The 14868-nt window shown below is 39.8% G+C and overlaps 1 protein-coding gene across 5 annotated transcripts; it reads left to right on the plus strand.

The window, feature by feature from the left end:
- The first annotated feature begins 1522 nt into the window (after window positions 1-1522).
- ZNF181 (zinc finger protein 181) lies at window positions 1523-10439 on the plus strand. 5 transcript variants are annotated; one of them, XM_008594685.1, is made up of 6 exons: window positions 1523-1596; window positions 2647-2782; window positions 6458-6578; window positions 6835-6933; window positions 7954-9984; window positions 10245-10439. In XM_008594685.1, the coding sequence occupies exons 2-5, from the start codon at window positions 2669-2671 to the stop codon at window positions 9438-9440; spliced, it is 1821 nt and encodes a 606-aa protein (XP_008592907.1). In that variant the 5' UTR covers window positions 1523-1596; window positions 2647-2668; the 3' UTR covers window positions 9441-9984; window positions 10245-10439. The 5 variants fall into 5 exon arrangements, with proteins under 5 accessions (XP_008592907.1, XP_008592906.1, XP_008592909.1 ...); XM_008594684.1 differs by lacking the exon at window positions 1523-1596 and adding an exon at window positions 1684-1844; XM_008594687.1 differs by lacking the exon at window positions 1523-1596 and adding an exon at window positions 1684-1844 and having other exon boundaries at window positions 6835-6921.
- The last annotated feature ends 4429 nt before the right edge of the window (window positions 10440-14868 follow it).

Below are 14868 nucleotides of genomic sequence, written 5' to 3' on the forward strand. Positions count from 1 at the left end.
ACACATGGAGTACAGAGAATGGCAAGACCTGCCTTCCGTTTAGATTTTACAAGGGATAGAAAGAATGCGGAAGAGGCAATATATGAGAGATGAAAAGTTTGCTGGCAGGAAGATGGCACTTCACAGATTCAAGTTGTTCAACAAATCTCAAGCAGGAAAAAAAAAAAAAAGAATTTTATGCCTAGAAAGATTATGCAAAACTGCTGAAACACATTCAGTTCAAAGTCCAGGATTCTAAGGGGAGAAAATCCTAATATCCTAGTCCCTGAACTCCCAGCTTAAAAATCTCAATTTTTCCTTTGTAATTTGTATTTTAATATTAAAAACAGCTCATCGTTCTAAAAGAACATTCACCAAATGACATGCAATTCTCAGAGAAGGGAATACTAAGGCCAACAGACAATGAAAAGATTCTCAACCTAATTAACAATTAAGAAAAGCAAAAGTAAGCCACAGCGAGTTACAATTTCATGCCTAATCGGTTGGCAAAGTTTAAAATTCTAACAAAATCGAGTGCTGGCACTAATAGTTGGCAACCAAAATAACTATAAACTCTGGTAGGAGTGTAAATTCGTTCAACTTTGGAAAACAATTTGTCATTGTATAATAAAGTCGTAGATGGGAACATACTTTGAGAAGACAAACCTTTCCTTATTACATACTCTAAGCATTGAAAGGATACCAGCTGATGCCATGTTTTTTAAAACTATGGCTGCTGTATGAATTAAATACCACACCCACACAACATACCAATGTAGAAGCGTATCTAATGAATATCATGCACATAAAGTACTTGAAATGGATAAGAAAATTCATAGCCATAGTATTTGATTCTTAAAAATAAGAAAAATAAATTTAATTTAAAATAGAAAATAAACAACCCAAGTACACACTACCAGTAGATTGCTCCGGCCTATGTACATAGATGTCCATCGCCCCTTTGGGTGGGCTGGGCAAGGTCAAAGTTTAGTAAGCGCTTCTGGGGACCGAGGCGGCTCAGGCTGCGGGTTACGGGAGGAGTGATTCTTCCTAGGATGCGATTCATTGTCCTCAAAGCGCTCACCTGAGCTCAATATTTCCAAGTCCTTCGAGGGCGCCTAACGCACATCACAACGGCGTCAGTAGCGTCACAGAAGTGACATGTCCGCATGAACTTCCGGGACAGGTCCTTGGTTGGCGGACAACTATTGTTGTGACTGTCCGGCCCCGGGGCATTCTGGGAACTATAGTCCTGGGCAAGCGGGTGCCAAATACTCAAATAGCACAGGAGCTGGACGCCGTAGCAGAAGGGTGTTGGATGAGAGGAGACCCTCCACCAGCAAAGGACAGTTTTCATACGGTACCAGCAAAGCCTGCCCACGTCGCGGGAGGAGAACGTATTCGTGAGCGCAAGAATGACCCGGAAGACCTTGTCGAGGCCACATAATTTTCTGGGAAGTGTAGTTTTGCGATACGGGCGCCATTGTCCTTACAACGCAAGCAGAGGGTTGCCCTTGGTTCTGGAAGTGCAGAAGGCGACCGTGTGCTCTCGACACTTGGCGTGGGACAGCTCCAGGCGGTATAATTTCTTAGAAAGCCGAGATCGTTTTTCTCACGGTGCGACAAGTTGCGCGGCCGCAGAGACTCGTGGGAAGTGTGGTTTTCGGGGGGGGGGGGGGCGGCCATTCGCGGCGCCGGTAACTTTTGTCCCGGACGCGGAGGAGTCTGGGAGATGTCGCTCTGGGCTCGTCCCGCGGTAGTCTCGGGCCTGACAGCCGACTCTTGGAATCTGGAAGGACCTTGGACAGTGTAGTTCCCCTGAGGGCGAAGGCCGTGGTCAGCTCGCCAGTGACCCGGCGCGTCAGGTACGTGGAGGTGCCCGCTCTGGACATCTCGGGGCTTCGGTGGCGGTGAGGTCCCGCCGAGGATTCCGGCAAGACGGGGTCCCAGGAGCGGGGCTGGCGGGCCTCAGGCTAGCGGAATCCGGGCGCTAGACCGGGTCGCCGGAACTTGCTGGGCCCCGGGCTGCCCCGCAGCGCGATCTCGGCCAGGGCCTAAGCGTCTCCGGGCCTCCACGTCCTGCTCTGTAAGAGGGGAGCTGTTGCGACAGCGAAACGGGCGAGTGACCGACTGTACGGAGTGCGCACTCAAAGCGAATGCCATCTGCAATTAATTGTCTTTATGTTATCCAGTCATGAAACTGACGCTTTCCAGTTGTGTAACCTTGAACAGATGGGTTAATATCGCCAAGTTTCATCGTCTTGTCATCCTTTAAATAAAAATCTGGAACAGCGTGAATGCCCACTGTGCATAGTGGTGAATATTGAACAAAATGATATTTAAGATTATTGTTATTGTTGTTTTATGAGTCTGTCTCTTATGTACAGAACAGCTGATTTTCCTTTGACGTGGCACCGTTTAAATAAAAATCTGGAACAGCGTGAATGCCCACTGTGCATAGTGGTGAATATTGAACAAAATGATATTTAAGATTATTGTTGTTGTTTTATGAGTCTGTCTCTTATGTACAGAACAGCTGATTTTCCTTTGACGTGGCACCTGGTAAATGGTTACCCCGTGCCAAGAAACACCCTGTTAGTTCACAGGGAGACATTGGAGCCCCAGAGATTGATTACCAGTGTGATGTTCTGTTATGGTGTGTTACAGAGCTGTAAGATAAGCCTACTTCATGACTGCTTTTTCCTGCCCTTGCGCTGCTTTCTCAGAACGCTGCCTATTTATAAAACAAGACCTTGGAAAGAGGACTGTGGTGACTATTGGAAATTGCAAAGTAATGTCTCAGGTAAGTTGGTATGTCCCCAGATCTTCCTGAAATACTTTCTTATCAGGATTCTTGAGTGTTTGCTTTGCTTCTCCTGCCAGTTCCTACCTAACAACTCCATTTAGGGACTGGATCTTTGGTTCTTTTCATTGTAGGAAAGGATGGAGTCCATAGGAGAGCTCCAAAATACTGTCTCCCTCTTAGTGCTTCTCTTTTCTACCAGTTTTCGGTTAGAAGACTCTCTAAAGTATTGAGCCAACATTTTTTTTTATTACAACTAAAAATGAAAGTTTGGAGTTTTAAATTATTTGCTTTATGGTTGTCAAAGCTGATCATGTGGTTTCAATTAATGGTATATCAATCCTTCCAGTTGCTCAAGTCTAGGGATATTTGGTGTTGGTTGTCCTTGAATCTTTGCTTTCACTTATAACTCACATTCAGACACTCTAGTTGGATCTAAAATATATACAGAATCTGACTGTTGGTACCCCATCACTGTCACCACCACTGACTGCCTGTTCTAAGTCACAAGGATTATTGCAGTAGTCTCCTAGCTGTATTAAGATAAGTGCTAGACAAGATATCCTAAATTCTTCTGGGGACAAACATGACAGAACTCCCCAGGCTGTGCAGGAAATTAAAGGGGAAGAGACGGTTGAAGCATCCCTGAAGAAGTAAGGCTGGAACTGGGTTTTGGTCACCTATAGCACCAGGGAGGAAGAGAGGTAGAAGTGAAGTTACACTGAACTGATAACACACCTTGAGCATAGGTAGAGAGCCCTAAGAGGGTCTTTTAAGGAATTGCACAAATTTTCTAAAGCAGTGGCTGTCAAACTAGGGGTGCTTTTGCCCCCTTTGTCCCCACCCATAGGGGACGTTTGGTAATGTCTAGAGACATTTTTGGGTGTTTTGGTTGCCACAGTCAGGGTGGGGGGGTGGGATGGTATTGTTACTGGCATCTAGTGGGTAAGAGGCCAGGATGCTGCTGAACCTTCTATAGTGTACAGGACAGCGCCTCACAACAAAGAATTACAGTGTCAAGGTTGAGAAACCCTGCTCTAAATAAAGAGCAAAGAGCATCTATTGATGAGATTAGGTGGATTTTCTTTTTTAACCTATTCAGTGACATTCATTAAATATGCGTTCAAAACGAAATATGAAATATCTTTGCATTCACAGAATAAAACATAGTGTTTTATGCATTTAGTATACTGTTGAATTTTTTATTTGGTTTATCAGGTGAGATTTATAAAATCTAAAACGATGTGGAAAGTAGGAAAAAAATAGAAAGATTTTCAGTTCATATGATAACCCTAATTCCTGGGTAAGTGCAAATACAAGTTTAAAAAAAAAGAATTTACGCTGGTGCCAGAGGGAAAGAGATCTTGTTCCCCCCTGTGTACCCCCCCCATTTTCTTGTAGTGTTTCCTTGAGAAAAACCTATAATTGTAAGACCTTTTTCTGTCCCTTTGAGGTAGATGTAAATCTTTTAAAAAGCAAACCAGTTTTAAACTGGTAAGACTAGTTTTACTAATCAGTGAAGTCTTTCTTAAGGGCCCTGGAGCCATCTTTTTGAAATGCAAATGTAAAGGAAGATAGTGCCCCTATCTCCCTTTATGTTTCAGAATTTAGTCTCCGCTGCTGGCTCTAATTTGTTTGCCAGAAAGATAGGAGAAATTTTATTTTTCTGTGGGATAAAGGCAATTAACTAACACAGTGGCCACTCCAATTAACAGGTGAATTTAGGATGAACCATGTGTAACAAATTGTGCCGTTAAGCCCTCTTTCTTGAGGACAAGTTATCATGAATTTGGAAAACATGTGTGTAACAGATTGTGTCTGCCTGGCTTTATAAAAGGGTGAGATTTTCTGTCCTTGCAGTCTCATTAGTGGGTTGCCTGTGAAGTGCATCATAGTCTGGTTTAATGCTTATTTAATAATAAAACTGTTTTCCTTCTTTTCTAAATTTGTGAAGAGGATTTTCTGCATTGGCAAGAGACTTAATTTTTATTTATTTCCCTAACGCCTGACAAAGGTACATTCCGCCTTTGAAACCAGAGACCAGTGTCACTGATGAACATACATGCAAAATATCCAAGTAAAGTAATAGAATATTTCAATTAACCAGTCTTGGAATGAAAAATTTGACACAGCCAAGCAATGTCTATTTCAAAAACAAAAGATAGTAACAATGCCATTTTAAGTGCATGTATTTTTTGCACATATTATAGTTTAATTAACCAATAAGCTATTATTGAATATTTAAGCTTTTTCTAAAGTTCTGCTATTTTAAATACTGTGAATGAGTACTACTGAGAGGAAATTTCTAATTATGTCTACGAGCATTTCCTTAGAACATTTTCCTTGAAAAGTGCTCTTTTATTCCTTACTTTTAAGGTCATTTTCAAGGACTACCTGTGACATGAAACCGTCCTTCAGTTTTCTCAGCCAGGAGTCTTAAGTTATTTTAATTATTGAATGACTATCAATACAAGGTTCAAGTATACAGCATCCCTCCGTATCCTAAGGGGATTGGTTCCAGGATCCCCCACTGATACCAAAATCTGTGGATACTCAAGGTCCTTATATAAAAATGGCATAGTATTTATGTATAAGCTTTGCAATCCTCCAATATACTTTAAATCATCTCTAGATTACTGATAATACCTATATAATGTGAGTGCGAATAATTGTTATATTGTATTTTTTTTTTTTAATATTTTCAGTTTGAATACTTGAATCCATGATTGGTTGAATCCACAGATTTGGAATCTGTGGATACAGAGAGCTGACTGTACACAGTAAATATATTTTCCTTTTTTCTTATGAATTAGTTATGTGTATGTCTTAGTCCATTTGTGCTGCTGTAACAGAATACCACAGACTGAGTAATTTATAAACAATAGAAATTTATTTCTCATGGTTCTGGAGGCTGGAAAGTCCAAGATCAAGGGGCTGGCATCTGGCCAGGGCCTACATCCCATGGCAGAAGGGCGAAGAGAGGGAGGGAGAGACAGGGACAAATGAAAAGACAAAAGAGGGCCAAATTCGTCCTTTTATAAGGAACCCACTCCAGTCATAATGGCCCTAATCCATTCATGGGGGCAGGGTCTTTGTGGCCTAATCACCTCTTAAAGGTCCCACCTCTTAATATTGTTGTAATGGTGATTAAGTTTCCAACACAAGTTTTTGGGGGGACACATTCAAACTATAGCAGTGCATGTCTATCAGTCTTTAACATACAGCTGTCTTTTTTTTCCTGAAACCATTAGATCATTCTTTTTTTTCTTGAACTTTAGTGTATCCTGTTTGAGCATCCCATTTAAGGGACAACTGCTTTAGCCTCATTTTAAAATTACTTACCTAGCACTTAAGCTATAAAAGACATAACAAAGTTCTTGACTATGTGCTGTGAAATGTTGAAGGCTGATTTTTAAAAATTTGTATAATTCTATTCTCTTTGACAGAATTAACTCTTCTGAAGCAAAGCTCTTATATTTGTTTCTTGCCCTTATTGTATGACAGTGCCAAGCTCATAATTATCCAGTCATTACTTAACTGAGATTAGATTCCTGATCATTGTCACAACTGTTAAATCTTATTCCTTTTCTTCCACAGCCAGGGTAATTTTACCCCTTAGACAGTGACAGAAGAGATCTGAGCTATGGTTGAACCTAAATATCTTTGCTCTTTCAGGTGACATTTAGTGATGTGGCTATAGACTTCTCTCATGAAGAGTGGGGAAGGCTAGATTCTGCTCAGAGGGATTTATACAAGGATGTGATGGTCCAGAATTATGAAAACCTGGTCTCTCTAGGTAAGCACATTTTCCCTTCCACTCTGTTAGGGGAGATCTTTTTTTGCTACTTGGAATTGCTAGAGATCCTCCTATGTAAATGGATGAATTTCTGTATCATGTTCCCAAGGAAATGTGCAGCTTTTTTGTGCCTTGCCTGAAGCTTATCTTCCCATTTCAGTGAGAACAGCCTTCAACCCTTCCTTTGGTCCCTCTTGTGATGGCCTCTCATCCTTGAGGACCACAGCTTAAACAAGTTCTATATTCTTCCTCTAAGCAGGTCTTTCCATAACTAAGCCATATGTGATCACTTTATTGGAGGATGGAAAAGAGCCCTGGATGGTGGAGAAAAAACTGTCAAAAGGTATGTTTCCAGGTGAGTCATAGTGAATCAGGCTAAGGAAGTCTTCGTTACAGATGGTTTTAGTGAGTTTGGAGGCATTTTAGGGATACTGTTTTCAGTATCCCTTAAATACTGAAGATGTAAATGAAATTGAGGCATCTTTAGCTTCAATTTCAAAGTGATCATTCCTCCATCCCAAATTATTATGTCTGTATTACTTATGTCATCTAATCAAAGGTGGAGACTTTTTGCCATCATAATAATTCAAATTGTTATTCTACTTGGAACAAAATAAGGCAAATTATTCTTAAGTCCACTTAAGGAAAAATATACTGATGGTTCTAGGCTTAAAAAAAAGCTGTCAATTAGATGGAAAACACTTCCTCTAAAGCTGAGCTTCATAGATAAAATATGAACATAAGTGTTAGAGGAAGTAGGAATACATAAGAATACATTTCTAATAATCATATTTTCTGATGTCCAGTAAATAATCATATGATTTCACACAGGTACTATATAAGTATCTTGGAGAAAGGCTGTGAGACAAAATGTGATCTTTGACATGAATGTAGGCACAAAATCATTTTTTTTTCTTTTCTTTTTTTTTTTTTAAGAAAAGATGACCGGTAAGGGGATCTTAACTCTTGACTTGGTGTTGTCAGCACCATGTTCTCCGAAGTGAGCTAACCGGCCATCCCTATATGGGATCTGCACCCGTGGCCTTGGTGTTATCAGCACCACACTCTCCCGAGTGAGCCACAGGCCGACCCAAAATCATTTCTTTCTAATAGTTAATAGTTTCATTTTTTTTCTCACATACTGATTGCATATATTTTACTCATTTCCCTTATCACACTCTGCTCCTGCCTCTGTGAGCTATATGCTCTGTGCTCTACCTGAGCACTATTCAAAAGTCACTGAAATATATGGGACTTGTCAGAGCCATGTATCTTCTGGGGGCTTTATTTCTTATCTAATTATCCTGTTTCCACTGTAGAATTTCTTTCAAGAAGTGTGGAAAAAGCAGTGTTTTGCTTTCTTGATATATTTCAGATTGGGAATCAAGACGAGAAAACAAGGAATTATCAACAAAGGAGGATATTTATGATGAAGATTCACCCCAAACAGTAATAATAGAAAAAACTCTTAAACAAAGTTGTGAATTTTCAAATTTTAATGAAGACTGGGAATATAGACAGAAATTGGAAGGGAAGTGTGTAAATCAGGTAGAACATTTCAGACCAGTGACACTCAGCTTTAGAGAAAGCCCCACTGGGGACAGTGTTTACAAATACAGTACATTTAGAAGCATCTTCCATTTAAAGTCTCCTCTTTCTGAACCAGAGAGAATTTCAGTTGAAGGGAAATCAGATAAGTGTGATATATTGAAGAAGAATTTACCAAGAAAGTCAGTTATAAAAAATGAGAAAATCAATGGCAGAAAGAAACTTTTGAATTCTAATGAAAGTGTGGCAGCCTTCAACCAGAGCAAATCTCTGACCCTTCACCAGACTTATAATAGACAGAAATTCTATACATGCAGTGAATGTGGGAAAGCCTTTGGCAAACAATCAATCCTTAATCGCCATTGGAGAGTTCATACAGGAGAGAAACCCTATGAATGTCATGAATGTGGGAAGACTTTTAGCCATGGCTCATCCCTTACTCGACATCAGATAAGCCATAGTGGAGAGAAACCTTACAAGTGTATTGAATGTGGGAAGGCCTTTAGCCATGTCTCATCACTTACTAATCATCAGAGCACTCACACTGGAGAGAAACCATATGAATGTATGAACTGTGGAAAGTCTTTTAGTCGTGTTTCACATCTCATTGAACATCTGAGAATTCATACTCAAGAAAAACTCTATGAGTGTCGTATGTGTGAGAAGGCCTTCATTCATAGGTCATCTCTCATTCACCATCAGAAAATTCATACTGGAGAGAAACCTTATGAATGTAGTGAATGTGGGAAAGCCTTTTGCTGTAGCTCACACCTTACTCGACATCAAAGAATTCACACCGTAGAGAAACAATATGAATGCAACAAATGTCTGAAAGTCTTCAGTAGCCTCTCGTTTCTTACTCAGCATCAGAGTATTCATACTGAAGAAAAACCCTTTGAATGTCAGAAATGCAGGAAATCCTTCAACCAGCCTGAATCATTGAATATGCATTTGAGAAATCACATTAGATTGAAACCTTATGAATGCAGTATATGTGGGAAAGCCTTCAGTCATAGGTCATCTCTGCTTCAACATCACAGAATTCATACTGGAGAGAAACCTTATGAATGTATTAAATGTGGGAAGACCTTCAGCTGTAGTTCAAACCTTACTGTACATCAGAGAATTCACACTGGAGAAAAGCCATATAAATGTAATGAATGTGGGAAAGCTTTTAGCAAAGGCTCAAATCTTACTGCCCATCAAAGAATACACAATGGAGAGAAGCCTAATAGTGCGTTAAGTGTGGAAAAGCCCTTAGACCATATAAATTACTATACATCTGAGAAATCATATAAGAGAGAAACTATATAAAGCAGTATTTGTCATAATAAACTCCAGCAATAGATCCTCCTTGATTCAACATCAGAAAATTTATAATGGAGAAAAGTCTTGTGAATGTAGTGAATATGGGAAGACCTTTAGCAATGATAAAAGCTTTAGTGTTTATAGACAGTATACTGTAGAGAAAACGTGCAGACAATAAATGAGGGAAAGCCTTTGTCAGTATTAACCCCTTAATTGACATAAGTAAATCCACACCAGAAAAACTACTCTCTATGTAGCATACATGGGAAAGGCTGTAGGCAGTATGAATCTTCTGCAAACTCATACAGGAGAGAAGCTGTATAAATATAGAAAATTTAGAAATTGTGGGAAATCCTTCAGTTTAAGTGCATCTCTCTACATCAAAGAACTCAAAGAGAAATCTGATGTAAGAAATGTAACAAAGTACTTGTAAGACATCAGAAGATTAGTGGCAGAATAACCTGAAGGATGTAGGAATTATATGTAAATCTTTGCAGTAATGCTATTTATAAACAATTCTACAGGAGAGCAAACAAGCATATAAATATGCATTTCTTTTTTTTTTTTTTGTCTTTTTGTCTTTTTGTCTTTTTCCGTGTCCGGCAATGGATCGCAACCCTCAGTGTTGTCCCCGTACTGGACCGGGGACCGGCAACGGGATTGCAACCCTCGGTGTTGCTCCCGCGCCTCGCTCAGCCAGTGAGTGGGAACCGGTCTGTATGTGGGATCCGAACCCCCGGGCGGGAGCACCGCTGTTCTTCCCAAGCGGCGCACTTATCCAGTGTGCCACTGGGCCGGCCCTAAATATACATTTCTTATAGCAGTAGCGTACAATTTTATTCAAGTCCTATATAGAAATTATTTTTAGCTCATGGGTATGGGTTAGATACTTAGTCACCCGGTGGATCCAGTAAACATAATGTTGAAAATTAAAGCTGCAAAAGAAGTACACATGATGTTAATAAAATTTTTGGTCTCTAATAAAATCATTTTGGATATAATGAACTCTTCACTGTGACTCTATTTCTTGCAAAATTTTTCACTACTTGAATAATTAAGATTAGCCTTAGTATATATCCTTTAGTGGGATTCTAGCAAACCTAGAGAAAATGGGCTGTTTTCTGTGCTAAGAATATCATTATTTTGGTGAGGTTAATTCACAGTCCATTTATAGTGGGCTTAATTCACACATTTCACGAAAATTTGTTGAGTATCACTTACATGTATTACACAATGCTGTGGTCAGGGATATAATGATGCAGTAGTTCTCAGCTTTAGTAGTGTGTCAAAATCACCAGGAGGGCTTATTAAAGCACTGACTTCTAAGCCTTGACCCCACAGTTTCTGTTTCAGTTGGTTTGAGGTGAAGCCAAGAACATGTGTGTGTGTGTTTGGGGGTGGGGGGGGCATTCTAGGTAAAGCAAACAAGCAAGTTTTTGTTGTACTTGATGCAGCTGGACTCCGTGTTCCAATATCTAGTTTCAAGTTCTGTGGCTTTGAGGGTATTATGTTGGCAGCATCACTGGTAACAGCAGCAGTCATTTCTCCATCCCTGGTTTATGGTTATGGGGGTTTACCTTGAAATCAGTAGTAGTCTAGAAATGTCTCCATTACTTCTCCAGCTTGCCTACTATTTCTGAAAATATTACTTTCCTGATGTATATGTCTTCTTGCAATACTTGAGAGTTTTTGTTTCTGCACTGACAGATAATTATGGTTTGTGAGGAGGATGGCTTCAAATATTCTAAGTTCTAGGTAAGAAATGGAATAGACTCACTGGCCCTGAGGTTTCCTATCTTGTGACTAGAAGGATAGTACAGATCAATGTGATTAGGAGTGTATGTTGCAAATAAAGTACAGTTATAAAGTTTGTTTCGGATTTTGTTCTTTATGACATTTGAGAGTTGTAAGTAAAATATGTTATTTTTTAAAAAAGGAACATTATATCATTGATGTAATAACTCTGGTATAGAATGAATAAGATTTCTGACTTTAGACAAAATATTCTCCTCGATACATGTGATACTTTACTGAAAGCCAAAGCATGGAGATATATTCCAATAGCAATTCTCAATAGAGATGGTGGGTTTGGAATGGGATGGTGTGAAGTTTTAATATTCAGCAGGGATTTATCTTTGATTTGTTTTTAGTCAGGAGATTTATTTTGAAATTCTATGGAATGTTGAAGGATCTTTGAGGGATTTATAATTAAGGATATGGCATGGTATCAAACAAGGATTAAGAACAGTTGTAATTATGGATAGTTTGGCCACTGCATACATATAGTTATGGGATAATGGCTGAAGCTTTCTTTCCTCCCATTCTGTCCTTCCTGTGCTCTCCCAAGCAACTGGAACCGCAGATATGAAGTAGTCCTGTAATCCCCAGATTTTATTTGCTTTCACTACACATAGTTTTATGCTGCCTTTTTACTTTGTTATGAGAAGATTCATCCAAATACCCATGCTTTGCCACTTCAAAAGCATGAGCATACACACATTAATGTTTAACAATTCTTTTAACTCAATGTGTCTTCACAATAACAACTAGGGGAGAAAAGGCCAGATTTTTAAATAAAGACAGTGAAGATTTTAAGAAAGCTATAAGGGAATATTACCATGTTATGATGAAAGATTGGGCTGAGATCATAATGATGTTATGATGTCTTTGACAGAGAATCATATTGTTTCTTTTGTCATATCTGTTAATCATTTCTTAAGCATCTACTTTGGGCCAGATAAATAAGACACAATCCATACCCTTTAAGAGCTCAAAGGTGTGTGTGTTTGAAGAGCGTAAGCTCTGGAGTCATGTTACCTGGGTTTAAATCCAAGTTGCGTGTATAGTGGCTTTCTGTGAACTTGGGCAAATCGTTTCACTGTCATGTCTAAGTTTCTTCATCTGTAAAATGGTAATAACACCTATCTCATAGCATTATTATGAAGATTAAATGAGTTAATTGGTGTAAAATGCTTACAACAATGCCTGGCGCCTCAAAAGCATTCAGTAAGTATTTGCTGTTGATTGAATCATCTTCACATCATCATTCTGGTCTCAAATGTCACATCTTCTAGTAGGTCTTCCTACTCATTTGTCACTCATCTACTATTGGTTCACTTTTTTTGTGGGGAAGGATCTTACAAAACACCCTCATTTCCTTCCAGCCAATCCTCCTTTGGTATCTGATGCATTTTGAGGGGGAGTATATTTTTTGCCCCAAATAATCAGAGGACACACAGACCAGGTAGGAGAAGGTGAGACAAGAACACAGCAGGGCTATGGGAAGGAAGGAGGGTGCCCTACAGAGTTGGAAAAAGGGCAGAATGAAGGAGGCTTCAGATCCCTGAATGGAGGAGAGGTAAGGCTTACCCAGTGAGACCAGAAGCCTATAGGTCGTCAGCATCACCTCTCAGGACAGGGTCCCCTGGGCTGGGTACAACTGCCTTCACTCTTCTTGAATAGGTTACAGCCACATCTTTGAAGATCACTGATGCCTAAAAAATCAAACAGGGTTGTTTCATTAACCTTGGGCCAGTTAGATGTGATAGAGCCTATTAGTTATTGGTAAAGATCTAGAAAGAACCAAGATATGTATCACTGAGCACTTCCTGTGGGCCTAGCTCTGTGCTAGGCTCTAAGGGGGAGTCAGACACTGCCTTTAAGCAGATTGCAGTTGTTTTAGAGAAAAAAAGCCTCCCATGCAGAAGACTTTGATGGAAGACGTAAGACAGTGACAAGGCTGTGTGGCCTAACAGGTGCAGGGAATAAGCTCCTTGGCATTAAAGATAAATAGAGAAAAATTGTAATGATAATAATACAATATTATTAATAGCAACAGCGGCTGAGCCTCATGGGTCCTCACTGTGTACATGCACTGTGTGCTGAGGGTTTCATATGCAGAATTCAAGCAACTAAATTTTCCCAGCTCTGGACCCGAATTCCTGGGTTTGAAGCCAGCTGATTAAGACTGATACTAAGTCATTTCATTTCTTGATTTCTGAACCAAAACAAAAGTAATTCCCATTTTACCAGGTGGTTGTGAGAATTAAAGAAAATATTCATAAAGGAAACAATGCAGTGCCTGGCACATATAATTGCTTGCTGTGTTTTTCCTTCTTCTAGTAGTCTTCCCACAGACTGTGAGGTAATAATCATTTCCATATTACAGTCAGTGAACTGAGACTCAGTCAGCTCTAGCAAGTCTCCTAAAGTCACATATCTTGGAACATAGACTGGATTTGAACAACCAGTAAAAGACCACATAATATTGCCCTCCTGAGACATGTCTCAGAAGACCAGGGTTTCCTTTGGCAACCACACAAGCCCTCATGCCTTCTTGAACAAAAGATGTTTCCTTTGGCCATGCAGTTCCTTCTGCCTAGAATGTCTTTCATACCCTACTTATTACCAAACTCCCCTGCCAAAGAGAGGCCTGCACACCTTGCAAAGCTCAAAGATAAACACAGCCAGACATTATGGTGGTAACAATGTACTTTAATTAGTAATAACTACTGCAATAGGGAAAATAATCCAGTGTAAACTAAACTCAACTTGGATTTGTACAGAGTGCATGGGCATCTTTAAAGGCAGGAAATATGGAGGGGTGGTGGACAGGGGCTCTGTAGAGTCAGGAAAGTGAAAGATTAAAAAAAACAGGAAGGGAGGGGGTCGGTCTGTGTAAAAACCTTATCTTGGTTTGCTAAATTGGCACTTATCAGAGTTAGGGTCCTACCCTTCCTCAGAGGCTGGGAGACAGGGGTCTTATCTTCAGGTGTTGGCTGGAACAAACAATAAATTATTTGGGCAAGCTTGAGTTTTTCAGGCAGGCACTTTAAGGGGGCTAGTGTCACTCTAAGGATGTGGCCTTGAACCATTAGAAACTATGTTAGTATTGTTCAAGTCTATGTAGGCCAAAATTGACAGGCTTATACAAGAAGGCTCAAAGGAGTCTGGCTAGAGTTTGGTCAAAGATAAAAACTTTGTCAGGTGTCACCCCAGGGTTCCCCAACCCACTGAGGAATGGTAGTAAAGAACCGACTCTAGGGGTCAACATACAGGTTGTGAGTTTTTGCTAAGAGTTGTATGACCTTGAGAGAGTAATTTAGGCTTTCTGAGACTCAGATTCCTTTTTGGTAAAGCAGGAATGATAATAGAACCTAAGTCTGAGGAGACTGGGATTAAATGAAGTGTGATACATAACATTCTCAGAGCATTTCAAGGGCTCGATGAAGGCAGCTATTATGGTAGTTTCGTTATTGTCATTTTTCTTCTTTGTTTCTACAGCACCCTGGAAAATTAAACCAAGTCCTGATCTCTATTTTTGTAAGTGTGCTACACCCCCTGCACAAAGATCCCAGAAAATGGGCAGTAGGGGATGAGGAGTGCTTTATCTAAAACTAGCAAGGCCAAAAAAAAAAAAAAAAAAAAAAAAAAA

The sequence above is a fragment of the Galeopterus variegatus genome, unplaced genomic scaffold (genome assembly GCF_000696425.1).
Source record: "Galeopterus variegatus unplaced genomic scaffold, G_variegatus-3.0.2 Scaffold11282, whole genome shotgun sequence".
Taxonomy (NCBI): domain Eukaryota; kingdom Metazoa; phylum Chordata; class Mammalia; order Dermoptera; family Cynocephalidae; genus Galeopterus; species Galeopterus variegatus.

Bases quoted from the DNA above. Each gene is read 5' to 3' on its own strand.
- ZNF181 (XM_008594685.1), top strand. From the start codon at position 2,669: ATGACTGCTTTTTCCTGCCCTTGCGCTGCTTTCTCAGAACGCTGCCTA. The intron at 2,783-6,457 runs GTAAGTTGGTAT...TTGCTCTTTCAG, and splicing joins ATTGCAAAGTAATGTCTCAG to GTGACATTTAGTGATGTGGC. The intron at 6,934-7,953 runs GTGAGTCATAGT...GATATATTTCAG, and splicing joins GTCAAAAGGTATGTTTCCAG to ATTGGGAATCAAGACGAGAA.